The sequence below is a fragment of the Oxyura jamaicensis genome, chromosome 26, assembly GCF_011077185.1.
Source record: "Oxyura jamaicensis isolate SHBP4307 breed ruddy duck chromosome 26, BPBGC_Ojam_1.0, whole genome shotgun sequence".
Classification (NCBI taxonomy): domain Eukaryota; kingdom Metazoa; phylum Chordata; class Aves; order Anseriformes; family Anatidae; genus Oxyura; species Oxyura jamaicensis.
The window spans coordinates 336,067-363,401 of NC_048918.1; the positions used below are offsets into that span (position 1 = coordinate 336,067).

Genomic DNA, 27,335 nt, shown 5'->3' on the forward strand with positions numbered 1-27,335 from the left:
ACGGCGAGATGCATCGCCAGGCTCAGCTGGGCGGCCGCCAGCCGGCTCCGAGGCCCCGCCACCGGCCCCCTCCGGCGCCGCCTGGGCCCGGGGCTCCCCCACGTCTCGCTCCGTGGTCACGCGTGGGGCTCACGCGCCGGTGGGCTCGGCTGGGGGGGGGGTGGGGAACGAGGAGATGCGCTTCCCCGCTTTTGTAGCCAGCCCCCGAGAGCTCGTGCTCTGGCCCGGAGGCTCCCGGGCGTGGGGGGCGCGGGGATCGGGTCGCGCGTGGGGCCCCTCCCCCTGAGCCCTTCGCGCACTGAGGCCGTTTGGTCCCGCGGCGCCACCGTCCGCGCGCGTCACGTGACTGGCGCCGCTGCCAGGAGTTGCCGGAGCAGGGCGGAAGCGAGGGCGCGGGGCCGGCGGCATGGAGGGGACCCTGGAGCAGCACCTGGAGGACACGTACGGGGGGGGGGGCGGCACCGCGGGGCGGCGGGGGGGAAGGAGGGGGAGGGGGAGGGGGCCGGGGGGTGCGGGGCCGTCCCGGCGCTCACCGCCGCCCTCTGCCCGCAGCATGAAGAGCCCGGCCGTGGTAGGCGTCCTGTGCACCGACTCGCAGGGCCTCAACCTGGGATGTGAGTAACCGCGACGGGGCCGGGGCCGGGGCCGGGGCCGGGGCCGGGGCCCCCCGCGGCGGGAGGAAGCCCCCGGCCGTGGGGCCGGGCCCCGAGGTTGCTCCGGGCCGGCGGCGGGAAGGGATCGCCCTGCTGGGCTCAGGCACAGCCGCACCTCGAGCGCTGCGTGCGGCTCCGGGAGCTGCTGGAGCGCCTCAAGGGGAGGAACGGCGGCGAACGGCTTGGAGAGGAAGGCGTTCGACGGGCGGCCGAGGACCCTGGGTTTGCTCGGCCCAGAGCAGGCCGAGGGGAGGCCTCCTGGCGGCCTGCAGCTCCGTCACGGCGCTGAGCTCTGTCCTGGGGACAACGGCGGGGCCCGAGGGAACGGCATGGGACTGGGACAGGGAGGGTCAGGCTGGGGGTTAGGGGGAGGTTCTGCACCATGGTTATGGCTGCAGACTGGGACAGGCTCCCCAGGGCAGTGGTCGCGGCATCAAGCCTGCCGGAGTCCAAGAAGTGTTTGCACGACGCTCTCAGACATCGCATTTGATTTTGGGGTGATTCTGCATGGAGCTAGGAGTTGGACTTGATGATCTGTGTGGGGCCCTTCCAGCTTGGGATATTCTGTAATTCTAAACCTCAACCTGCTCCTGACACTTAAAATCAATTTTTTTTGGAGGGGCCACAGTTTGGGGAGATGCTGTGTCAGCCCGCAGAGGGACAGCGGGGACTGGCAGGAGCAGACCCACCTGGCTCTGTGCGGGGGCTGCTTCATGTGCACGCATGGTTTTGGTCAGCATCTCCCTTGCCCAACAGGCCGAGGAACACTCTCAGATGAGCACGCTGGCGTCATCTCTGTCCTCGCCCAGCAGGCAGCCAAGCTCACCTCTGACCCAACCGATATACCTGTGGTATGCCTGGAGTCAGACAGCGGGTGAGCATCCAGCCTGGGGGTGCTGCTTTTCTCTGCGTTCACCTTTCCCCCCATCTTTTGGGATCTCCTTGGGGGGGTCAAATCTGTAGAGCTGTGCTCTCTCTCTTAGTAGACTGGCAGACTTAGAGGAAGCTCCATCTCCAAAGCTACATGGAGAGGGCAGTCACAAATAGGCATGGGAAAGATCAATGGGACCTCAAGTAACAGGAACTGTAAAAGCAGAAGGAAACCGTTCAGGGGCTGGTGGCTACTCCAGCATGACACTTCTTCCGCTGTTGGGATCCCCGTGGATAATTTAGCCCATGATGTAGTGTCTTTTTTTTTGCCAGTTTTGTTAGTGAAGACTTTTCCAGCACTCTTCCTGGGAGTGATGGGAAGAGATGCAGCAACTGAGAGGTCTAGCACAGAGCTGCCCATCTGGTTTTCCACCCAAGTCAGCTGCTGCTCTCATAGCTGGCTTCTCAACTGCCTCACTTTCCTTGTTCTAGGAATATCATGATCCAGAAGCATGACAGCATCACTGTAGCAGTGCACAAGCTGGCATCCTGACCCTGACGTCCTGATGCTCACTCCAGACCAGCTCCTCACTGGACAACGACTCTCTTCTCTGTGCTCCAGTGCAAAATATGCTTCTAGTACCAAATCTGGGCTGAAGGCTCTCCCTCTCTATTTAACAGCTCCTGTGCAGCTATCAGGGTTTCCAATTTGCATTTTAGCATGTGTGCTGCTGAGGATGAAACGTGGATCACTCACCGAGCTTGTGTAACAATAGATACTACGAAGCGTGTGTGTGGCCTTATTTGTTGGAGAAATCAATAAATGACCTGCAAAAACAAGCTTTTGCTTCTCTTTGCTCCTACTTTGAAAATGTTGCCCATTGCTTTCCCAAAAGCCAAGTGAGGTAACATCTTCCAGGCGGTTCTTCATTAGTGTTTCTATAGAGAAAAGGAGTAATGCACAAAGACTTGAATTAATGGAGAGTTCTCCAGGGGAAAATGTACCAACACTTTCCTAGGAATTTCTCCTAGGAAATGTTTAGCCTCCTGGAGTTAAATTGTCCATGTGAGAATGAGTTGCTTATTAGGTCTTGGATTGAAGTTCAAACTTAAACTTGTTGGCCCTGCCTGTGCTGCCTGCCGTGGCTGCATGCACTGCAAATGGATGTTGACACCATCCTTACAAATCCAGGCCTTTCTTCACTTTATATAACGGTACAGGGAAACAATCCTGCAGAAAGTCTTTTCCATTGAAAAACTGCTACACTCAGCTGCTTCCTACACAAGGGGAAAAGGAGCTGGCCTGCAGCTGTCCTCATGCATAAAGCAGAAAGGAAGCTTCAGTGGAGCATAAGCTAACAGGGCTGGGTCAGAGAAAAAATCTGCACTCACACTGCTTTGACTTTACTACCGCACGTGTCAGTGACACTCCCAATCTCACAGTCACTGTTTGGAATGAAACAGGCACGAGGGACAAGCCCACCCTGCCCAGCTGGGCTACACCGTCCTGGTAAGTTCAATTAACAACGTGGCCTCTAAGCAGGAGCGGAGGGGATCCGCGCTCCCCCCAAGCCTGGCTGGCTGCTCCAGGAGAGCACTGCCACCCCTGCAAGGTGTCCGTACCCAAAGTACCCTGCACTCTGCTCAGGAAGACGCTGTGGGATGAACAGCCGTGTTTTAGGCACCCAGCCTGCAGGCCTGGAGGAGGGATGTCTGCTGCCTGCAAACTCGAGAATCCTGAGAATTGGCTTTCCTGACCTCCCTCCAGCCATGGCCAGCCCCTGCCTGTGTCCTGCAGCTAGAGTACAGACACCTGCCCCAAAAATGAAAAGCTGCCACGTGCCTAAATCACCACGGGGATCCTGCCTGAGCTGTGGAGTAACAAATACACCAGTCTGTGCTCAGCTCCTCAAACCTCCCTTTTGGGCGCTATGCTCAAAATTGTGGGATGTTCAATTTCATTTCCCATCTGTGCCTTGTTTCCAGCACCATCAAGGCACAGCACACAAAGCTCTGTGCTATTAAATCATTTCCTCCCCCCTTTTCCTTGTTGTTTGATACTCAAATTCCAAGCTTATCTACTCAGAAGAGAGTAATATTGCACGTTTTAAATAGCCAAAAGCCAGCAGAAGCTGTTGTCCCTTGAAGAGCGAAAAGGCAAGGGGTCAGGGCATGTGGCCGGTTGTCAGCACTCCAACGAGCACAGAAGGGCACAGCAGCACTCAGTGCTCCCAGTAACGAGCCCTGGGACCACTGCACTCATTAACAGAGCCCCACATCTGCTCCCTGGTCGCACGCAGAGCGGCTCGAGCCGAGGCAGCAGAGCGTTTCCTCCCGGGCGTCTGGAGCGCAGTCACTGCACCAGATGCTGCGGCCGCTGCCTCCTCCCCAGCACCCCCGGGCACCGTGACCTGCCGTCCTCCGAGCCCGTAAACCATATGCACTGCAAAACCCACCCCACTTCAATAAAAGCTCAACGCACACATTACCAGCCCTGCTATAGTGAAAGCTTCTCCCTAGCCTCTGATTTACCCCGGTGCGCCCAACCCTGTCTTTCTGTCCTAGGACCCTGCAGCGAGGTGGAGTGCTGCCTGCGCTGCAAGGTGGGGGGGGACAGAGCATCGTCAGGATCCGACAGATCCCTCTTCTTTCAGGAACATCGGTCAGGGTGACAGGTCAGCCGAAATGGGGGGACGAAGCACAGCGGCTGTGTTTGCCCTGGAGTTTGTGCATATTTACAACAGGGGCACAGAGCCAACTCAAATGCACTTGGCTACCAGCTCCTGCCCTGAGCCCTCTGCAGGGCACCTTGGCTGTAAAACGTGAAGCTTTCCAGGCTCTCTCCTGTTTCTGGGGCCAAGGCCTGGGTGGCCGCCAGCCGCCCAGGGCTTGGCTTCGGGCCACCATTGCCACCTACCGCCCCACTCCATGTCTAGCAGGACCTGGAGCCTTGCCTGGAGCTGGATCCTCACAGGGTTTTCCTCCAGAGGCTCCATTTCCTCCGGGCAGGATTTCTGCTCAGCGAAAGCCCCGACCAGGGAAGGGGAGGGACTCCTGGCCTGGAGGCAGCGCGGAGCAGGAAGGCTCCGTCCACAAAGCCCCAGCGCCCACGTCCTGCCTTGGTTGTCCTCACCGGAGCCGGATGAAGGACCAGACTTGGGGGCAGCAGGTCCCAGCGGGGGGATTTTGTTTCTGGAGCAAATGAAGAGACGATTCCTCTTTGCAATCTACTGTTTCAGGGAAGGTTTTCCAGCATGCAGCAGCAAGACGGTAAGGAACAGTTCCAGGTTTATCAGCCCCACCACGGGAGGTGCAGCACAGGCGAGGCGATGGGAAGGAGGGGAGCAGGGAAAGGCGGCACATGGACAGCTTCCCCTGAGAGCTCAAAGATGGGTAACAGACAGTGAACCCCCGACTTCTGGCAAACCCGTGCTCTAAAGCACACAGACTGCGTGCTCTAAGGCAGCAGGGAGGTGCTTGTCACTTGGAACCACTGAATGTTAAGTAGCTTTAGCAGTTTGGTGGGAAGGAGAAAGGAGTCTAAGCTGTTCGCAGCCAGTGATTACGTGCAACCTAATATCCATTGGAAAAGAGTTTGGTAAAAGCTTCACCCATCCTCAAAAGCTTTCCCAAGTCGAACACAAAAAGCTGCTCCCTCTTTAACGGGAAAGGACCAAAGGGATTCAAGGGCAGCTGATGCTCTCAGGGAAGCAGCTTCACAGGTTAACTGCAACAGCAAGAAAGCAAGGAGCTACTGCACCCCAAAATTCTCATTTCCAGGGGAAAGGAAAGAGGAAAAGCTGGAGTCAGAGCCACCGGCAGCGACGAGAGACGCAAGCCAAGGCACAAGTGGAGGGTGGGCATGGGTAGCGGTGCTCCACTTCTTCCTGGTAAGCAGAGAACAAACTCATCTAAAACCTTTGGAAGCTGGGGTCTGTGGAAAGTCTCAAGTGTGGCGCATGCAGGACAGGCTAATCCTGATGGCAAAATAAGATAGGCAATCACTAAGAGACAAAGTGCTCTGCCACAGCGTGGACAGGCAGGCAGTGGTCCCTGCTTCGCTGCTGGCTGAGCAAAGAGCTCTTTTGCCGGAGGCCCCGATCACAAGGATGCAACCATCCTCACCTCCCCCGAGCCGCCTCTGTCCCCACGCTGGTTTTATAACTACGCAGGAGCCATGAAATCCCACCTGGAGAGCAGTGGTCCTGCGCGCCCCCACGCCATGTGCTTCAATACCAGCACCCCAGCCCAGGCGATCCCCCCGTCAGCAATCAAGAAAACCCCATCACGCAGCTAGAAAGGCCGGGGCGCGCAGGAAACCTTCCCCCCGTCCACCCCACTGCAGAGTGGATCTGGCAGCGTCCACAGCTGCCAATCGTTAACCCCAGCCCCAGGAGGAGGGAGGCAGGACACCGAGGGCACTAGCTGTCCTTTGCCCCGTGGCAGGGCCAGCCTGGGAGATGGGGCTGGCCAACACCCGTGCCTGCTCCGCTTGTCTCCCACCCTCTGCTGGCAATGTTTCACAGCATCGAGGCCTGCTCATTATTACCATTATTTTTTAATATTAAAAACACAATTTGCAAAGCAAAACACACAAGCAGAGTTAAGCTCTGGTGTTATTTTGCTCTTTTTCTTTGAAAAAGCCAGTTTTGTACAGGATTGGGGTGAGCTTAAAGCGCAAGGTGGCCACCACGAGTCCACCCGAAGGATATTCCCCCAACACCCACCGCATCCCTCCTCGCAGTTTCTTTCTCCCAGAACACAACAAATTATCCAGAACGAGGGAGCACACAAAGCAGGAAAGCAGCAGCCGTCCCCTGCAGCGCCTGACCTGCTTCTGGTCTGAACTCAGGTGAACGTGCTTGTGATGGGAATGCTCAAGACCTTTGGCATTTTCTTCGTGGCTTTTCAAGAGGAGGTGGGGGGCTCCTCGGAGCAAGTCAGCTGGATCGGCTCCATCATGTCCTCGCTGCGCTTCCTGGGAGGTGAGCAGGCGCCACGGGGGCTGGGGCAGCGCTGCAGCCCCGGGTGTCTCCGCTGGAAGGGGCACTGGGGTGCTCTGGGGGTGGCACCTCCATCCCCAGCCGCGGGGTCATGGCACCCTGCTGTAGCTGCTTGGTTATAGAGGACACGAGCAAATCCTCACCCCTAGCAGCATTATTAATGTCTCCAATCAAACCAGCTGCTGAATAATTCACCAGAGCCGTGTTGTGCATCAAGAAGCAGGTTAAGGAAATCTGGAAGCCTGGGCTTCAATTCTGCCCTCTTCCCCCGGATTTCCAGGTTCCAGGTTTCCAGGCCCCGCAGAGCATCAGCGGTCATTTTTGGGCATGAGAACTCTGCCTCTTTTCCCTTGCAGCCCCGCTGGTGGCCGTGGTCTGCAGGAGGCTGGGCGAGCGGCCGACCTCCATCATCGGGGCCGGCTTGGTCAGCGGCGGCTGCCTGCTCAGCACGCAGGCCACCAGCGTCCCCTTCCTCTGCGTCTCCATGGGACTCCTCCTGGGTGAGCTGCCTGCGGCGGACGGGCACGCGGGGACCTTGCTGCACACAACGAGCAGAAGCTGCTCGTTTAGACCAGGCTGTGCCCCCACCGTCACCGGCCCTCTACTGCCACCAGCCCCTTTCCATGAGGTGCTGCACGAAACCCCAAAGCTTCGTGCTCAGGAATGTAAGATACCAATTTCAACATGCTAGACCACACTAGCTTTGTGTTTTGTTTCATTTTCCCCTGGACCCAACATATGCCACAAATCCTGGCCTTTAACCCCTCAGTGAAAGTGCACAGCCTCAAAAGCCCTGGACACTAAACAACATGCCTGGAATCCTGTTCTCCAGCGATAGCAGTAGCAGCCAGCCCCCCCTTTCATTTTCACCTCCACTGCAGGGAGAATAAGCTTAGGACAGCATGCCTCTGAATCCCCAGACCTCCCGATACGAAGCAGCCGCTTCTTGGCACTGACATCCCGCTCCCACCCATACCGCAGGCATGGGGTTCTGCTGCCTGTACCAGGCAGCGGCGGTGACGACGGCCAAGCACTGCAGGAAGCGGCTGGCTTTCTCCAACGCCATCGCCCGCTCGGGAATGGGTCTGACGTTCCTGACAGCGCCCTTCACACAGCTTCTCATCAATTCCTACGGCTGGCAAGGTGAGCGCATCTCCCACTTTCCACACTCCTCAGTGTGAAGAAGGCACCTGGGGCTCTTTTTAAAAGCTAAAACTGGATGCACCGAGGAACAACTTTGCCTCTTTCGAGGTTAGTTTGGAGATATCTACTTTTACTACACTGTTTCAGGACAGTCCATCACTTTTGATGAGTGAAAATAAAACAACCCGCCCCCAGATTCTGTTTTCTTTTTGCATGCATCAGAAAGAAAGGGACTTCCAGCCCAAAAGCCAGAATAACAGCTCCGGCAAGGCACCTTTACCTCTTTGCTGATCGTTCTCCATGTTGGACATGGATTACATCCTGTCTAAAAAAGACCTTAAAAAAAAAAGGCATCTTTTGTCTTTGTTTCTTTGTTTAGGTACTCTCCTGATTTTTGGAGGCATCATGCTAAACCTCGTGCCTTCCAGCATGCTGCTGCGTCCCATCAGCACCCGTCTGCCTCAACGCTCCTCTGCTAAAAACCATGACAGTGAGTCCTCAGTGCCAAAAAAAGATTCAGAAACCCTTGCTAGACACCTGGATGAAGCCCCCGGCAGGGGAGCGCAGCTTGGCCACACATGGGACCTGCCCACCACAGAGCAGCCCGTGGCACACTGCAGCGGAGACATCTCTGAGCCGGCAATTGCGGAGGCGTTGGAAGGGCTGGAGAAAGCCCCCGCAGACCACAGCTCACCAGAAACAGCCAGCGAGGGCATGAGTAGCTGTAAGCCCCTCCCAGCAACCAAAGAAGAAAATCCCCAGCCTCTCCTCGACTTTTCCCCTTTGAAGGATCCCCTCTTCTGCATTTTTACATGGTCTTTTTTGTTCAGCCACTTGGCCTACTTCGTGCCCACCTTTCACCTGGTAGCAAGAGCCAGGACGCTGGGCATAAGCAGCATGGATGCTTCCTACCTCATTTCAGTGGCTGGTATGCAAAAGAATCTTTTAAACACGTTTATAATTACAATGATGCCAAAATAGGAAAGAAATACAACACAAATCTTGCCAAGAAAGTCCCAAATGTGTTCTAGAATAAATCTTCATGGAAGAGCTGGAGCTCACAGCCCTTACCCCCCTTCCGTATATATAGTGTCGCCTTCTGTACAAGTACAAAGTTGCTCTCACATGGTGGGTGGTTCTCTCAACCTAAGCCAGATGAACACCCATCCCTTCTGCAATGAACAAACACAAGTTTCAAATTGCACAGGTGCTAGCAGTCCTCCCAGGCCTTCCCACCAATCTCCCTGCTTTGCTTAAACCCACAAAAGCCACAGAAATCCAGAGTCGCTCACAAATCCAGGACCTCTAGTCTGACCCAGGAATGTATGCAGAGAGAAATACGGTATTAGGAGAGAAAAACAACAAAAACACACTCATAAATCGGATCTAGCCATTTGGATTTGGCAAATTTACCTGAAAGGGGGGAAAAAAATATCACCACCCGCCCCCCAAAAATAACGACATAAAGGCGGCATTACACTGAAGTCACATCAGGTTAAAAAAGTGGCTCCATTCTCAGTCATGATAAAATATTTTATTATACCAAAATAAATGTGTCTTCTACAGTGCTGTATAACATTTAGAAATTATGCATGCTGTGGAAGAGTCTAGAAAGAGATCACAGCAATTAATCTGACATTTTGAACCAAGAGTAGGAGGGTCAGCAAGACAGAGCTGACGGGTATCAGTCCTTTCACCTTTAGTTTATAAAAACACATCCGGAAATGTTAAATCAAGTATCAAAGGTTTGTTGATCCTTTTAAAAAATGCCGGGCTTTTGTCCTTTTTTGCTTCTTAAAAAAACAGACACACACAAAGGAACACTTCTCAGTAGTCTGCTTTTTCTTCATATTGAAAAAGATCAAGTGACAAACCTTTCTTTCCTGTTTTTACTGAAGGGCACTTCAGAGTTTTCTGTTGAGTGCACAGCCCTTAACTGAATTTCTACAGACCACTTTTGTGCACCCACAGGCAAAGAAGGCACCAAGGTAAAGAAAAAAGCATGAATTTCACAACAGCCTAAAAATGCCTTCCTGCAGCTTCTTGGCATTGCAGCCCTTTGTGGCCATATCCTTAAAGCGAGTGGCGGGCAGAATGCATTTCACAGCTCTTCACAAAATAGGGAAAAAATGTAAAAATAGTATCTTCTCTGAGGCTCGATGACCTCCTCTTTCCCCAGGCATCACAGAGACAGTCAGCCAACTCCTCTCGGGGTGGATCGCGGACCAGAACTGGACCAAGAAGTACCACTACCACGCGGCTTACCTGGTGCTCTGCGGCATCACCAACCTGCTCTGCCCGCTGGCCACCACGTTCCCGCTGCTCGTGGCCTACGCTGTGGCCTTTGCCATTTTCTGCGGTGGATTCCTGGCTCTGGTGCTCCCTGTGCTGGTGAGGATATTTCTTTAAGTAATAATAAATAATAATAACAATACACGGTGTTCCCAGCAATATTCCACAAAATACCTAACAACCTTTTCCTAAAGCTGAAGTGCCCTGGGCTGGTGCAGACTTGCACCAGAGGGGTCTCCCTTCCAGACCCCCCAGTTTGAGCCCCTCGAGAGCCCCAGTCTCCCCCCCCAGCCTGCTGACCGGCACGCACAGCCCAGGTGCAACAAAAGCACCCCGAGTCTGCTGCAGATTGGCAGTGATTTGACTTAGCTAATTGCTTCCCACATCCTCCTTTCTAAAGGAGACGGCTCCCGGGAACCAGAGTGAATCCATTCATTTACAAGCACTCAGACAAATGCAGAGAGCTGTGAATATCTGGTCCCAACCCGAGTCAGCTGTAACACACAGACCAGTTACAGCAGGATCTGGATAGGGAAACATTACGATTTGGGATTTTCCCCCGGGAAGGAATGCAGTCAGATCTGACGCCAGCCTCCTCAAAGCCTCAGCAGCATTACCAGTTTCAGGAGGTGCCCAAAGAGCGGGGTGAGGGCATTGCACCTTGCATCCCTGTGATTTCAGCGCCGACCTTCAGGAGGCGAGCAGAGTCAAGGCTAAATCAGACCTACACGTGCAAAGTCCTCGCAAAACATTACAGCAGCTGAAAAGGAAACTCCCCAGAAAAGGTGCTTTGTGCCTTGCTCGTTCACATGAACCCTACCAATAATTATTGCTTTGGTCTTACAATCAGGTGGATCTAGTTGGTGTGCCAAAACTCCACAGCTACTTGGGATTTGCTTCCTTCTTTGCTGGGATAGCAGCTGTTGGTGGACCTCCTCTAGCAGGTAACTCACACATTGCACACCACGCATACCCACCACAGATGTCCACCAATTAAGTGTATTTCTGGTTCTTCTCCTACCCATAAACATCCACAGCCGATCTTTCTGTCCAAGTAGAAAAAAAGCATATTTAAGAACATTATCTTTACACGCAGGCAACATTTTTGCTCATGGATTTGCAGAGCCCAACCAGCAGTCTAACAGCTGCAAGAGAAAAAGGATGCTGGCCTCCAGCCCCCCCCCCCCCCCCTTATAAGCCTGACCACAGCAGATCAATGGTGACCACACTAGCACAGATTTTACCACTAAGGATGCATTATTAATCCTGAGCTAGAAACAGAGGGACAGGAGGGAAGACAGCTTGATAAAGGCAAGGCTCGAGCAGGCTCAGCAGCAGCCCTGCCAAGCAGAGGCACTGAAATGTACAGCAAAGTCCCAGTAATCTCCTGTTTTGAAGAAGATTACGCTACTTAGCCATGAGAGCTCCTGTGCCCAAAGATAAGGAGGATGAAAAGCCTTTCCTCTTCTCCTTCTGCCAGGAAACCAAAACAGTTTTGAGTATCTGGCAGATTTCAAGCACTCAGAAACAAGCTTCTGTTCACAAGAGAGGGGCTCATTCTCTTCCATACATCCAGGCCAGGACAAAGCTCATCCTTCCCCTGACCCTTAGCCATACCTCATACCCGGAACGAGGATCTTAGCTGTTCCTACAATAAAGTGATCAGAAAAAGCTGCAAGGTCCAACACTGGTGTGAGCGATGTCCCATCACTCACCTAGCAGATGTGCCCTGAACTCACACTAAAACCTGGTGAGCTGTTCTTCATCTGCTGTTTCCTGCCCTGTGCTGGCAGCTGCCCCGCGCCTGCGGGCGCACTTGGCTCCAAGCTGCCAAGTGTTCTGAAATACTACCTCCGTGCTGCAAGGTTTTAGCAAGCCTGCTGTGCTGCGGGCATGAGAAAGATCAATTTCCCTAATCAGTATTTCTAGGTTGGCCAAACTCTGTATATGGCTGCAATTTCAAGCAACTTAAGTACTTCATTGACAGCGTGCTTTACACTGTCACAGTGATACACAGCCTGTACTGGGGAAGATCTCTTCTGCTGATACAAGATGTATATCCACCACGAAGCAATACCCGTAAAACCATCTGAGTAAATACTCTGGCAGTACAAAAAGAAATAAGTTGGCTATCCTTTATCCATGCATCATACATGCTAACACAGCAGCTACGCTTTCATTTGCTTCCAATATATTTTTTTGATAATTGGAAACCTTCTGCGTTCTGAAGATGCTAACCACTCACTGCGAGAACGCATCTGGATTTTGTAAAGCAAGCAGGTTTCTTGCAAAAGGCTTGCACAGAAATCAGTCTTCTTAATACAGATGGGATAAATAAAGGCCAAACAAAGCCAAGAAGCAAAACCCTCGCTGATCCATCTCAGTGTAAGCAGAGCAAGAGGGAAATGATTCAGAGATCAGGATCTAGGTTTGTGATACAAGATAATTTTCAGTTTTCTGCAATTTTCTCTTCCAATTCTTTTTCTTTCTTCTGCAATTTTCCAACACAGCTGTATTAAGCATGAATACTGAATGGGACTAGAAACTACTGATTAAGTTTCCAAAAGCAGCTGCTCTTTGCAGAATACAGAATGGGATTTACATGCTATGTAAGATCTTGGGGTTTAGTGCCTTTGACTGCTGCTGACTTTCCTAAAACTTTGACTTCAGAAGTACGATTTTTAGAATTTTATGAAGACAAATTTTTATAGTGAACCCCAAGACATAATATTAACACACACATTAAAAAAACGCTTATTTTGCACACTAGAGCAAAGCCTAATCACAATGCAACGAAAAGGTGACTTACCTGCAAATCTGTTTAACTTAAAGCCCTTGAGTCTGCAGGCAGCCAGCCCGACTGAAAGCCCGTGGCGAGGAGCCTGACGGCTTGCTCACAGCTGTTTGCCTGCCAGCGCTGTTGGACGCTCCTGCCCTTCTGAAAAATAAAACCAAAGTGGAACAAGACAAAACAAACATTATTTTGGCAAGCCGCAAGCAAGCTAAGGAGGGAGAGTATATTTTATTTTCATAAACAGGACAAATCAGTAACTCACACTGCAAAAGGAAAAAAACAAACTACGTAATCCAAGATTACAGAATAGATTCCAGCAGCCAGCACACAAAAACTCCAGCCCCAACAAATGTGTGCGGTGAAGGGGGAGAGGAAGGAATCATTTGAAAGCTGCACTGGCACATACATTAGATGCTCTCACCTAAATTCTGCCTGCCTCTTCATGCTAGATATTACTGCTAGGACATCTGCAATAAACAAAACCCAGAGGTGCCAGATCCCTCCGCTGATCACAGAGCAGTGGTGCAATTTCAACAACCCAGCCACAGCCCACAGCACAAGCATGTGCAGCGCTTGTTTGCATTGTACCACTTTACATGCCAGGGACTTACCCACATTGCTTGCAAAACCGCTGCTCTGTTGCACTTTGCAGACCATTGGCTTCTAATTCTGCTCTCTGCAGGAGGAATTTGCTTTTATTTTTTGCTCTGGGAGCAGGAACGCAGGCTTTGAAGGCTGGGACATCTGGTGGTGAAGGCATCACCATCGCGGCTCTGCCAGCCAGGAGGCTATGCTGGTGCTTCAGCGCTAGCTTGAGCTTATGGAAAAACAACAACAACAAAACAAACAACAAAAAAAAATCCCACGTTTATAAATGTCCAGAAGGCAATTTTAAAAAATAATAAAAACACTCAGAGCTCCACAACTAGAGCACTCAACAACCCTGCACAACATACAGGGCCCAGGAGCAGGACCCACATCACCATGCCCTACACCACAGGATCCCGTCTGACAGACAGCACCGTCACAGAATGGCTGAGGTTGGAAGGGACCTCTGAAGACTATCTAGTCCAATCACGATGGGGTTCTTGGCTCTGCCCTCTGGCCAAGACACATGCAGGGCTCAAACAATATCCTTGAGAAAAAAAACAGAGCTGAAACCTCACAGTGTAGGCATGGGATAACAGGAACCAAATGCTGCTGGCAGGCCCACAGGGAAGCAGCAGTAGAGCAAAGCAGCACAAGCCTTTCCCCCGTTCTACAGAACTCCATGGCCGTACAAATCTACGGGCAGGAAACGTTAGCACCTCTTGCCAGCCATGCAGCCACGTCCCAAGCAGCATCACTCCCTTTCCCACTGAGTGCTGGGGCGCTCACAGGTACAGCAGGAACAGCGCTCCAGTGCAAAGCCGGGATCTCCTGGGACAACCTTGCTGTTTCCTCTCCTTTCCAGTTTTAAGGATCCCAGACTCAGACCAGACCTAACGCCGGTGTAAATTGTGTAAATCCGTGGATGTCAGGGAGGAATTCTGGTGTACACCAGCAGCAGATCTAGCTCAGCTGGTCACTGCTGCTAACCCACCTTGTGCATCCATACGCCAGATTTGGGAGTATGTTACAGAAGTTGTTACACACAGTAGCAATGCCTATTGCTTTGTATATTTTAGATTCAAACAGAGGAATTATGCACATTTAAATTGAATGTCCAGATACTAGATGATAGGATGTAACCAAACAAAACACTTAAAGGTCATTTTAAAAAGGCAGTCTGCCCCCTTGCAGACACCTGAGCCTCTACTGAATGTAGGTTTTCCTTTTAAGTGCTGGCAAAGCTACCTTTAAGCAAGTTTGCTCCCTGCTCTTGGTCTGGGATCTTTCATATTAGATAGGTTGTGTTAAACTGGGTCTGCTCACAAGGCAGCAGGTCTGGGGAATCCACAGAGTGCAGTGCGGATGTTGCAAAGGAGTCATCTCGTTACCAATGGGACCTGACATCTGCTGCAGCAGCTCACTTACTGAAACAGGGAAAAAAAGTTGGGGATTAAATTCCATCAGATTAAAATCAACTTCCACTACAAGGATCCGGCAACATCAGCCCCAACGGAACACCCTACACGTTTGCCAGTTACACCTATCACAACTGTCCTGACCAGGCACCAGCTGTCCGTGCTGCGCCGCCACGGGCACACAGAGAGTCAAGGTAACCTAAAGAAAATATCAGAGGCATTCTGAAATGAGAACGCACATCCTTCGCTTCCCGCCCACCTCCCAAAAGGCTTTTGGTGAGAAAATCCAACAGCTTTACTAACGACCTTTCCTCCTGCAGGGTGGCTGTATGACTACACGCAGACCTACGCCTGCTCTTTCCTCTTTGCTGGAGCCTGTGCTCTCATCTCTCCCGTGTCCTTCTTCTTTGAGCCGCTGGCCCAGAAGTGGAAGCTAAAGGAAGCCAACCCGAGCAACGTCCCCACGCTGGGCTGAAGCTTTAAAGCAGCGGAAGCTTTGAAGAACCAGCCTCATTGCACCCGCAACTGGACACGACGGCCAGCACAGACCTTCTGCACCCGAAGCTACCAGCGGCAGCAAAGTCAAACCAGGGACTTTCATGTGTCAGATTCACCACTGCATTTCTGGATGTTTCTGGTGTGATTAAAGCCACCTGAGAACCACGTAGGGTAACGCACTGTCTGACAGGAAGGAACACAGCTGACGGCCAGGGGGGCACGGGGCTCTGCCAGCCCCCCGCTGTCCTGCCCTGCTGGTTGCTATCGAGGCTGCAATTTTCTGTGCTATCCCCTTTAAAATTGTTACGCAGAGCTGGGATATCACAGGGGCTTTACATGACCACCAACTCAGCCACTGGCATGATCCTTCCCCACTCACCCCCTTTTCTTTTACAACATCAAAGGTTATTATTCCCCTATAGAAACATTCCTTTAAACTGCCCAGAGGGTTATTTCAAGCACAAAGTTAAGCGGTCTGTGTTTAATAAAAAGCTGCACAACTTGACAGCTGTACTGCAGCTAAGACACAGCTGCAGGCAGGACAGCTCACTCACAAACGATGGGCCGTATTCAGTGGTTACACAACTAAACAGAGCCAAAGAAACCGTGCATACTGAAATAAGGGAAATATTTTAGCCCTGAATTTGCACTCAGTGGGGAGTATCAGTGGTATAAAATGCCTGTTTTTTCATAGATCTGCCTGTTCACAGCTTCCTCCACTTCCTGCAGAAATCCACAGGCGGCAAATGCTTCAAAAATTGTCCTTTCACACCCAAACCGCAGCATCAACTACAGCATGTGATCCACCTGTACCAGCTTATGCTTAGATCCGCAAGAGGATCTTGCGTGTCATTTGCTGAGCAACCAGGGTTTAAGGATAAAAAAAGACTCTTTGAGGTGTTTAAGGCACTGGGGCTTGAAGAGGGGCAAGCGGATCCCATGTAATTTGTCCCAAGCCAGTCCCGCACTGCACACTGGGCTAAGACCTTCAGCAGGGACGAAGCTTTCATTTGCAAATTTAAGATTTCACCTCTTGAAATATTCATGCTCCTACTGAACAAATTAAAGACTACTGGTTTTGTTGCTGTAATAGAAACTATTCAGGCTTTGCTGGCTTATGCTTGGCTTCAGGTTTCCAAATTCAAGAGCTTTATAGATTCAGAGTACCTGTCCTCACGCTTTAAGCTCTTCTCCCCTTTCCCTAAATAAACCCACTCTGCTGAACACCACTCTCATTTCAACACAAGCACTGCTGTTTTCAGCTCTTTTGCTACCAAGAACCAACCTGCAGGGTGCGGTGGGCACACCTCATCCCATCGGCTCCAACCTACCTCCCCAGCCTCCAGGATTTTGAGGAGAGTCCCCTGTCCCCCTTGCTTTTGCTCTCCCATCAGAGTAGCATAGGCCACCACTTCCTTACCCTTATATACAAAAATTAAGGGTCTCCAACATCCTTGTACCATCTCCTTCTGCAGACAGCTCAGGAGTTCCCATTTCCCACAGCATCCTACCCCCAACACAGGCACCTCCAGCCTTTATGTGCCTCAGAAATAACTTTGCATAGACAAGGTACCTTTCCACGCCCCAGTCACCTCCTCTTATCTGTCCAAAAAGGTCGAGGAAAATAAATCCCTGCTGCGAGAAGCTGCTCCCAGCCGCCCTGCACAGTCCTACCATCAGCCAGGGTGGTAGGAGAAGTCTTCAAGCCGCCACCTTTGCAGCTCAGCAGGCTCAGGATAACCTCTGCTGGTCACATCCGCTCCTCTCCTCTTGTACCTTTTGCTGAGAAGGCAAACACGAAACAGATGTTTTAGTTTTCCTTGCAACACTGAAAACCAAAGCCATTTATTTACTCACAATGTACGCACAACACATACAAAACAAACAGTAACAACATTGGGAACATCTGCCCAGAGGAAGATTTTCCATCCTGTCTTGCAAATAACTTCATAAAGACAGTTTTGCATAGTGAACAGCATCACGCACTGATCGGATAAATGCTGAAGGTGGGTTTGCTGGGACACAAACAAGTTCACAAGAAATCTAGCTGTAATCTCTTAGGCTGATAGCAAATCCCCCTCGTTCCTGCTCCCTTAGTCAATGCAGAACAGAGGGTGGAGAAGACAGGCAGTGTTGGCTTAACGTGACTGTCAGCCTGGACAGGGCTTTGCTCAGCACGCGGCGCCCTCCCGGTTCTGCCCGGTCCCAAGTCCCACACGCTTCACAGAGCCCCTCAAGCATCATCTCTGCCCTTGCTCTGTAGGGCCCGTTGCTACCAAGCCACTAGAGATCTTTCTCATGAAGTAATTTAACTTGTAAAACAAATAACACATCCTGGAGAAACCCAGCGCTGGCAGTCACTGCGCATAGCACCCTCCTGTCCCAAGCTCACCTTTCGCACACGCGGTGCCCATGGGCTGTGCCCCTCTTCCACCTGGATGACAAACCAGGTTTGGAAGCACTTCAGCAAAGAGCCCTTGGTTTGAAAACCTCCCTGAAATTCACACCAGGAGAACAGCGCAGATAAACCAGATGCTAGAGATCTTGCAAAAGATAGGGCAAAGCTTGGTACTGATGCAGCAGAGCAATGAAAGCTTTTACACAAAGCCTAATGAAACAGCCTCCAGTTTTCACCGTATCCCAACAGAAACCTGGTGCAACATCCCTGAGCGCCTTTGAAAAAAAAAACTACTTTATTTAGATAAAAAGCCTTCTAAGAAATGGCAGACAGGGAACTGATAGCCTGATTCCTGATTAATTTTAGCACCACAAAATTGAAGAAAGAGGGGGGAACCAAACACAGGCTCAGCTTCTCCAGTGGGAAATCGCAGCACCTGCTGCTGTCACCACGAATCAGTTCCTGATGTGGAGAAACGCACAACTGAGGCCAAAAGAGCTTGGCTGCGAGGCTGCAATCCTGCCGGGGAGCCGGAGGGGCGAAAAGTGCTTTTCCATCGTTATTCGCATTCCGCCATCCGCTCCCACGTGTAGACCCACGCAGCAGCAGCTCTGGCCAAAAGGGAGCGAGCAGCAGGAGCTGCGCCGGGCATCCCTCAGGAGGGATAAGGCAGCACCCGGTGGGCCTGAATCCCACACCAATGGGTTTTGCAGAAGCCAAGAAAAAACACTGATTTAAATGGGATTTATCAGCTCTCTAAGAGCTAAGGAAGACAGTGCAATCAGAGATCGTATCAAAAAGCACACTGTGTAAGTCCTTAACTCATACTGGATTTTTTTATACAAAAGCACATCAGCGTATGCTTTCGAGGGCCCTGGCTATCAGCTCTTGCTGGTTGTGAGTTGGTGGAGGCCTCTTCTGCATCATCAAAAGGCAGGGCAAAGGTTTAAAAACTCGGCTTTAGCCATTCCTCACCACACAAGCAAGCCTCTCCTGTCTTGCCCTCAACATGCTCAGCCTGTCTTAACAAAAAAGATCTGCGATAAAGCCGGGGACTTCCCCTCTGCTGCTCTCAGATGCTGCCAACTGATAAACCCAGGCACTGAATACCGGGAAAGCTGATCCTGATCTTTATTGCGTAATAAGCAACAATCTTTATCTCGGAATAAAATCCACTCCACAGGCTGGGCTCGGTCATTTCCATCCCTTCCCTCATGTGCACAAGGTGAACTTTGAGACCCGGCCAAGAAGCTGCAAGCCTCGGGGAGGCGCGAGGTCGGGACGCCTGGGTTCAGCCCCAGCACCTGCAGCTGGCTGCCCTGCGCACACAGCCACACCAAGGCCGCTGCCTGCAGCAGCCCCGTGAGAAGCACTGCCTTTGCAGGACGCTCGTTAACTAGGAGAAAATAAGGCCTACTTAATTCAGGGACACTTTAAGGAACAGGAATGCTCGCTCATTGCTCTGTGAGCCTTTCTGGGTGGCGACAGCCAGGTGTGCTCCAGCTCACGGCACTGCGGAGGTCTCTGCTCTTCCCTTAAGCCACAGGGACAAAGCGGAGAGCAATCTAAAACAGCTTGGTAAGGATATGACAAGACGGCCTTCCAGCAACAGGAAACAAGGCTGTTCTTCCTTCACCCGCTTGTTTGGCAGATAACCACGTGTGGTTTCTGCTGTTTACTCGCCCTTACACACGCTGATAACAGGCACACTTGGATCCTTCAGTGCTCGCTCCCCTCCTGCCCGCAGCACACCGCGCGCCCCAGCCCCTCCAGCACCGCTCTGCTGATGCAGGCTGACACTGCGCGGAAATTCAGCACAGCCCGAGCTTGGGAATTTTACTTCCAGCCACATGAAAGCCACCCAGGGAGGTGAGCTGCTTTGTTTTTTGTTTTAAAAAACATCTTTAAAGGTAGCACAGCTACTTTCACTGAAGCTGATGGGAATTTCTCAGCTACCCTAATGGAAAAAAAAAATAATAAGATGTTTGAAAATACAGAAGTCTTCTCGAAAGCTAAAATAAGTTGACAAAGCCTGATCCTCACTGAAAAGCTTTCAAGCCTGCAGCAACCACAGAAGATGAGGAACTCACGTTCAAGCCCATGGGCAATTTCAGAAGCAATTCATAGGTCAAAGTCCCTGTTTCCAAAGCGATGCAGACTTCGCCTCCTAAGTCACCTCTGAGCTTTAGAGCACTTTCGCCTACAGATATGTCTCACATGGGCAAGACAGGGCCAGGGAGGCATCTGCACAACCCTCCAGTGACCCCATCACTCCAACAGCTCCATCCCCGTGTCCTCAAGCCTTTAGTCAAGCAAGGGAAGGGAATTACAGAGGAGGAAACAAAGTGAAGGAGGAAGAGAAAAGGCATTTGTTATCAGCTCTCTGACAGCCAGGAACACGTCACACCAATTCGGTTTGAATCATGCCTTAGTGCAAGAGAAAGGGAGCCGGGCCGGCAGATGCAAGGAACGAGGCCTCTCGTTCACCCACCCAAGCGGACGCTGACGTCCCCTTCCTCGCCATGCCCAGGCAGTTCAGGAGCTCACCCCGCACCATCGCTGCCAGAGGTGAGGCCCACAAGCAGCTCCCAGGCAGTGCCAGCCCACCACTAGCACTCCCGGGGCACTGCTGCTCCACCAGCCCCCCGAGCGCCACAGCAGCCCTTGGGAGGCTCGGCCGAGGGAGATGCAGGCTCCCGAACCGGCAAGCCTCCTGCACCCACGGGCGGTCCCGAGGCTGTGGTTTGGGATTCCGCAGGCCTGAAACGCGGCACTTTCATGGGAACGAAGATATCGACTGAGACACCCCGATGCTCGCGAACTGCAGGCGTTACGGGGAAAGCTGCCGGCGCAGGGCAGCACACAGGGCTCTGGCTGAAGCAGTGCGCCCTGCTAAGGGTCAGCCTGCCCTACTGCTGCGTCTGGGGACAGGAAATACTGGAGGTGGCTCAAAATCCACAGACTGACCTTCCAACCCGATTGCAGAACTAGGTATGAAGGTCAAGGCAGGGAAGAAAGCAGCTGAAATACCCGGCACCCGCAGTTAACCTGTGGCTCGCTGGCAGAGCCACGGCAGCCACACACGGTCCCTCGCACGCCAGCCATCCCGACCCAGGCCAACACGCGCCAGCCCCACACAGCACGGGCACAGCTGCAGCACCACTGCCGTGTCACCACACCCACGTTTAATTAACGCATCCATCACTGGCGGAAGATACAAAGGGCTGTCAAAAGACATTGTCATAAATGTCAGTGCGCCCCATCCTCCGTCTCTGCTCCTCGTGCAGACACCAGCCCCACGGGGCAGACCCCGTGACCCGTCACACAGGGCGACGACAGTCCAGCAGCTTACCCTGCCTTAAGAGTTTACTTCACCCAGTTCTCAAGCTGGCTGTCACTAAACATGGGCCCACGGCTAACAGACAACAACAGGAGGAGATACAACAGGAATCACAAAGCCATCTGCCCAAGGTGCTTTCCACTCCTTTCCCTCGCCTTTCTGTGGGCGACTCGCCCGGCCAGCTCGCACAAGGTGGGACACGAGGCGAGACTCTATCCTCAAGGAGCATTTGCTATTTTACAGTAAACCAGCAGCATGAGGTGAACATAAGCTTGTTATTAGCTAAGAGCAGAATCTGGGCCATCTGATGTCTAAAACTTACTTATTAATTCAGCTGCGGCTGGTAAAAGCACAACTGTGAACAAATGTGAGAACTCAAATCACCGGTTCCCCATCTAAGCCACGAGCATCACTTTCTACTGCAGTGCAGTTAATTAAGTGGTTCTCTTTACAAATCCACTTTCCCCAGATTGCTTGCCTGAAGCCTCATTAGCCAAATTAATATGATGCATATAGAGCACTTAACCCTTCAGAGGGCCCAGCTTTAACAAAAGCACAGGTTTTCCTGGAGCCGAAGCATCCCTCTAACCAATTCAGCAGGCAGACCCAGCACACAAAAACCAACCTGAGTTACAGAACAGCCGCAGGAGAACCACCCTACACCACATCCCACGGTACCTCCAGGTCTCCAGAATAACCACGTAACATCAAGGCGACTGCAACAAGCCCTCAGCTCAGTAAGGGAGGAGTCAGGGCCACAGAACCCTCCTGGAGCAGCCACCGCCGGCCCCGCTCGCTGCACCGCAACGAGCCAAAGCACATCCAAGGGGGGGAGCACGCCCAGCCCCCCGACACGCGCCTGGCTGCCCGAGCAGACAGCCAGCTTCTGAGAAGCGACTCCTTTACTTGGGTCACGCTAACAGATCCTCATCTCCTGGTGGCATCAACCACCGGCCACGGGGCAGCCAGCCAGGCTCAAGCATGCCTCCCGGTACTGCTGCGGGCCCTGGGCCTTCCGTACAACGCTTCGAGTTACCACAGATTCAGAGGTCGCATTTCAACAGAACATGGAATACATTGCAAAAATATCAACTTCAACTACAAACACCAGCTTCTGGAAGAAAATCCCATCTCAAAAGTATCCCCTCTCTGTTTCCCTCCCCTCATTACCAGCAGTATCTAAAAACGCTCTCATTTGCAACAAACAGCTTCATTTAAATGCTTATACCAGCACCCACAAACACATACAGAGCTTTGCCTAAGCATCGCTTGGCTTTCCACATCAACACACACAAGTTACAAATAGTGCCTGGTTATAAGTCAGCGTTAATTCAAGCAGTTCATGAAGTTAAAATCGCAGCTCTAGCTCTCCACACCAAAGTCCTGCAGCTTCACTCCCAAGGCACCTTGCCCCGTGGGTGAAGACCTTGGATCACCACCAGGAACCCCAAAGCAAACACAGAAGCCACATCGAAGAGTTTGATCCGTCGCTACCATCCCCAGCATGGCTGGGAGCGGCACGTTGACCGCAGCAAACACACATCAGTAAAAGTTAGTAGGCGCTCAAGGCTGGAGAAGCAAAAACAGGTAAACAACAAAACCATCTCCTTTTACATCACAATTCAGTTCAACCTTTTAAAACCCCTTACCTGTTTCAGGGATTTACACAGCTCTTTGCCCCGGGAACAGAGACACCTTGCGGAGCACAACCACGGCATCCTGTTGCTGGAAGGCACCTGCAGCCTAGCAATGCTCCTGCACGGCTGCAGGACAGCACTAGGTTCGTTATCCACAGGAGGTTAAAGTATGTCAAGGCAACCAGGGCAAGCTTGCATTTCAAGGTGTCTTCATCTGCATGTCACATTAACTCTAACAGACCGGCAAGCATAACACGAGAGGTGTCTGAAGCCAACGATGCCGCAGTGTTAGCTTCCTCTTCGTCTCAGCGGTTGTCAAATGTGCCCCGAAGTCTCCTGCAGCGAACATGGAGTTGTGCTCCTGCACTGGAACAGCCTTCCACAGCTCAGGAGCCCCCATACAGAAGGCAGGACTACAGCACACAACATTGTCAGGATGCCTCCATTTTTTCCTCTCACCATCTGTACTACACATTGTGGTGACTGCAAGCAAACATGCAGCCGTACCTGGGACGCGATCAGGGTGCATGCACATCCGAGGCGTGTGGAACACTTGCTTCAAAACCGGTCAAAATAAGGCACTGACACCAACGCAAAGGTTTTAAATTACCGACTCTAGCTCTCAGGAACTCTTCATCCATTCAGAACTAAACCCAGCACTGCATAACTGCTGAAAAGCCCCTGGAGATGGAGGAGCGCCTCGCGTGTGTCAGGAAAGGCTTTATTAACAGCATTTAAACACTCCTAAGGACTCATTTCGCTTTTTCTTTTGGCAATTTGGTGCAAAGGTTTACGTGCAAGATTCAACGCAATTTCAAACTTTTTCTTCAAACTTAAAAAAAAAATCAAAACTAAAGCCAAACAAGTTGGGTGAACAAAATAAATCAGAAACATAAAATTCAGGAACTCCAGCTCGTCGAAGCCCCAGACTTGTACACCGTTCTGAGACGCAGGGTGGTGCTTCCCTGCTTCTTGCATGCCAGCATCAGCACCGCTTCCTCGTAAGGATGAGGAGTAAAGCAGCAAGTGACCCCCTTCACCGCAAACCAAGGGGGTGCCACAGCCAGACAATCAACTAGATTCTTCAGATTTGGTAAAACACGCTGGTCAACGCCAAAGTGCCAGTCTCCCTGCTTCTTGCTCAAGACCCGCAACTATCACGGAGCAGCAGCAGCAGCAAGTACCCCTCTGCTGCAAACAAAGGGGTCAAACGTTTGTCGTCAATTCACTTCCAGGCAGAAAAACCATTTTCCTCAAAAGAAACAATTTATTTAGAATGAAACAAAATCAGCTCAACTGTGAGCGCATGTTTGAGTGACAGCTACTTTTAAGCTGTGTGAGCCATAAAAAGGGTATTCCTTTACTTTTCCAGCAATCTTGTGTACACAGCACAAAGCAAAGAGGTCATTTTTTTTCCACTTAAAACACGGGCATTGGCATCACAATAGCAGATACACAACTTTTTTTTTTTTTTTTTTTTTTAAAGCTGCCATTTTAGTAAAATGCACAAATACTAAACAGATAAGCTTTCTTCCATCAAGAGGCCCATGTAAATTCCACACAAGCCACAGCTTCTCTTCCCAAAGGTCCATTAGAGCTTGGTATCCCATGCGGTTGTCTTCTGCAGTCCACCAGCTTTGCTTGCAGGAGGAAAGAAAATGTTATTTCAATACAAATGTACACGACAGATTTTCGCCTCCCAACGTTATACCACCCGCGGGCACGAAGCCTTGCAATGAAGTCACCTTCTATGTATAGATGCATAACAAGTAGTGCAGGGCTTGGCTTTGGACCGAGGTTAAACTAGGCTTACAGTATTGATGGTTATTCAACTTTCAGCAACAGTTAATGGGACATGTCAAAATAATTAACCGTGAGAAAAATCAACGGATTTCTTGACAATTCGGTTGACTTTCCTCAAAGAACATTACCTGAAGGCAACTTATCAACAAAAACGTAAAATGTAGTGTTTACAAGTTTTTCTTTTGTTATTATTTTGCTGCATAATTCCAACAGCAGGCTATTCCAATATTAAAGAGGGCAAATCAAAGACACACCTAATATCTTTTAAAACTGTTACTATTCAAGTAATACTTCTCATCCATCATTTTCACACAATTAAAACCTGCAGCAAGTTTATATTCAATTAACCATTCTCTGAACAATACGGTCTGCTTTAAGCCTGATAGAAAAATCATCTCATCATTCCTTCCATAACTCATTGGAATACCTGTCCTTCGGTGCTATCTGCAGAAAGTCATTAGAAAAAGGGGAGACAAGGGGGAAAGAACCCCAAAAACTCTGTAATTGTAGCATGGCAACGATTTCCTCCACTCTTTTTTCTGTTCAACAGGCGCACAGCAGACTCCCCACGAGTACTGCCCTCAGCACTGTTTGACTTAAAAGCCAGGAACCACGATTTTCCAAGCCATTTTCCCTGAGTCCTCAGAGTTTTTGAACCTGCCTTCACAATTTCCATTGATTCCTCCTTCCCATTAATACTTCAGGCCTTTCACCTCGGTTACCATCAGCTAGATCGTTTCACTGCCAACGCAGGAAGCCTAAACTCTCTCCTCCACCCTCCACAGGAGGTTGAGCAAGTTGTCACCAAAGCATTTCAGTCTTTTGACAGCCGTATAAAAAATAGGGTTAAGATTTGCCTGGCACATAAATCGCTTCTCCCTCTGCAACGCTTAAAAGGATGCACCAGGAGTCACAAGCCAGGAGCCCGAAACCTCCAGCGCTGATGGTAACCTCAGTGCTCATGCTGCACTCCCAGTCTGCAGCAAACCACGCACTAGACCGGAGCAAACAAAGCCACTGGCTAGCACCCAAGGAAGTTGCGTAAAGTTTCCAATTTTAAAAAAATAATAATTAAATAAAATCTTAAACAAAAGTATGAGTCATTTGAGGTTCTTTCCCCAAAGCAAAAAGCACGGCTACAAAATGATTCAGGAAAAGGACATCCTTTTCCACACTAATTCAACAAACTAACTCGTGAAATACAGGAACGTCAGCTGCACATAAAGTTTGAAGAAATACTGAGCTCTGGCTGAGCAACGTAATGCCAAATACGACAAGAGAGCTGAATTCTGCTACATCCGTTTTGCTCTATACAGAAGTGAGATTGCAGATGGACTTCTGCTTGCGCTCAGCCCTGGCCAAGATGACTTTTAGTGGACAGCTACTCCAATGGTGCACACTTCGGAGCCTAAGAGAACAGCACAGCTGCCAAAGCTGGACCAGACATGACGGCAGCACGTGGCTAAGTGCTGGCAAAAAAATATTGCCAGTCAACCATGTTCTGACATTAAATACCCTCAAAGGGTGTTAAAATCCTTGCTTACAAAACAAGAGCAGCAACCACAAATAAACCAGATTTAAAGAAGCAGGTACTCCATTCAGTAAGAAACCAGAAAACCTGGGGTCAAATACAGTCTTGCCTGGTCCTTATTGCCCTCCAGTGCAGCACAACTTTGACTTACAAAAGCCAGCGGCAGGTACAACCACTGTTATTTTACGAGAAAAAAAGGAAGTGCACCCAAGATGCTCCTCCCGAAAGGGATCCCACACCGCCCCAGCTAGCTGTCACAAGTTTGCTTAGACAAGCTGTGTTGACCCCAAGTTTTACGGGCTTTAAAAACAGGCGTCTGCTGTGTGTCAGCGTTAACAAACACTGCTTCACAAGTTGAGGTGTTGGACACAAACGACGTTAGTGCTTCTTTTTTGGCGTTGGGCAGTTTTCCCAGCAGTTCAAGTTTCTTTCCTTTAAAACTCTGCGCTTGCAGGCGACTCACGTTAATGCCACTAGAGAACTCACTCTGAACGCAAGAAGCACTTAGAGCAAGTTAGCAGCAGCGCTGGTTACATGCAGACACACAGCAGACACCTGCAGGAATTAAAACAGACATTCTTTGCGGTAAGTGGTAAATACGCTGTATCTTCTCAGTTATTTGCATTATCGGTGTCATTTCAAGAAATTCTCGTTGTTAATAGTAAGATGAACAGCTGAGTTCTGCCACCTAAATCTACGACATTCACGCTGAAGAACAACAATCCAGAAATCCTGGATTTCACCCTCAAACACTTAAGAGCATTAAATGAGGCTTGTATGTTTCCACTTCAAAAGAAAAGTAGCTCTAAAACCAAAATTTGTTTTCAAGATTCGCTGCCACACTCGAGTTTTCAGTTCTCCGCGATGCCTGGGACACAGCAGCTACTCCTTCTGCTCAGAAAAAGGAAACCACACCGCACAGGAACGAGAGCTCTCTCTGAAGAGCGGCTCCGTGAAGTGGCATTACAGAAGTTCACCTCTCTGTGACAGAGACTCTCGAGCAAGTACTGTCACACTTGGCAACTTCTGTGTCCACAGAATACATTCAGTGCCTCTCCTCCTTCAGGTACTACTGGCAACCCATCCCACATCTGAATTGGATTTTTGTATCATCTAAGTTGAAACAGAAACCAGCCTGCCCCGCAGCAGTTACCCAGGGGCACATCGGAGGACCACCTGGGTGCGGCAGCACTGCGCTTACATTGCCCGTCTCTTAAAATGTGGCTAAGTGCAAGATCACATTCTGGCTTTAAGTGCAAGATTACATTTTAGGGCCCTTCTATAGGTACAGTCAGATTTACACCTCAGTTTAGAGGCTAGCTGCAACACCCCTGTGGTTGTTAAACAGAACGAGGGATTTGGATCCC

At 50.8% G+C, this 27,335-nt stretch overlaps 2 protein-coding genes and 1 long non-coding RNA gene across 7 annotated transcripts; 2 read left to right on the forward strand and 1 right to left on the reverse strand.

The window, feature by feature from the left end:
• The first annotated feature begins 291 nt into the window (after positions 1-291).
• On the forward strand, positions 292-2,363 carry LAMTOR5 (late endosomal/lysosomal adaptor, MAPK and MTOR activator 5). 2 transcript variants are annotated; one of them, XM_035347197.1, is made up of 4 exons: positions 292-441; positions 553-614; positions 1,410-1,527; positions 2,016-2,363. In XM_035347197.1, exons 1-4 carry the CDS (start codon positions 407-409, stop codon positions 2,074-2,076), a joined length of 276 nt encoding a protein of 91 aa, XP_035203088.1. In that variant the 5' UTR covers positions 292-406; the 3' UTR covers positions 2,077-2,363. The 2 variants fall into 2 exon arrangements, with proteins under 2 accessions (XP_035203088.1, XP_035203087.1); XM_035347196.1 differs by having other exon boundaries at positions 347-467; positions 525-614.
• Positions 2,364-4,452: 2,089 nt separating this feature from the next.
• SLC16A4 (solute carrier family 16 member 4) lies at positions 4,453-15,424 on the forward strand. 2 transcript variants are annotated; one of them, XM_035347183.1, is made up of 9 exons: positions 4,455-4,793; positions 5,304-5,413; positions 6,376-6,508; positions 6,883-7,026; positions 7,508-7,669; positions 8,049-8,597; positions 9,849-10,060; positions 10,812-10,905; positions 15,082-15,424. In XM_035347183.1, the coding sequence occupies exons 1-9, from the start codon at positions 4,778-4,780 to the stop codon at positions 15,234-15,236; spliced, it is 1,575 nt and encodes a 524-aa protein (XP_035203074.1). In that variant the 5' UTR covers positions 4,455-4,777; the 3' UTR covers positions 15,237-15,424. The 2 variants fall into 2 exon arrangements, with proteins under 2 accessions (XP_035203075.1, XP_035203074.1); XM_035347184.1 differs by lacking the exon at positions 6,883-7,026 and having other exon boundaries at positions 4,453-4,793.
• Positions 10,053-27,335, reverse strand: LOC118178571. Of its 3 annotated transcripts, none has more exons than XR_004756199.1 (4): positions 22,647-27,335; positions 16,934-17,041; positions 12,771-12,899; positions 10,053-11,007 (listed from the first exon to the last, which is right to left on the reverse strand). It is a non-coding gene; the product is annotated as an uncharacterized LOC118178571 (long non-coding RNA). The 3 variants fall into 3 exon arrangements; XR_004756198.1 differs by having other exon boundaries at positions 10,053-11,609; XR_004756197.1 differs by having other exon boundaries at positions 10,053-12,899.

Coding starts and splice junctions, on each gene's coding strand:
- SLC16A4 (XM_035347183.1), top strand. Junction 6,509..6,882: donor CTCGCTGCGCTTCCTGGGAG/GTGAGCAGGCGC, acceptor TTTCCCTTGCAG/CCCCGCTGGTGGCCGTGGTC. Junction 10,061..10,811: donor CTCTGGTGCTCCCTGTGCTG/GTGAGGATATTT, acceptor TCTTACAATCAG/GTGGATCTAGTTGGTGTGCC.
- LAMTOR5 (XM_035347196.1), top strand. CDS start 407: ATGGAGGGGACCCTGGAGCAGCACCTGGAGGACACGTACGGGGGGGGG. Junction 468..524: donor GGGGGGGGGCGGCACCGCGG/GGCGGCGGGGGG, acceptor CGGGGCCGTCCC/GGCGCTCACCGCCGCCCTCT. Junction 1,528..2,015: donor TGCCTGGAGTCAGACAGCGG/GTGAGCATCCAG, acceptor TCCTTGTTCTAG/GAATATCATGATCCAGAAGC.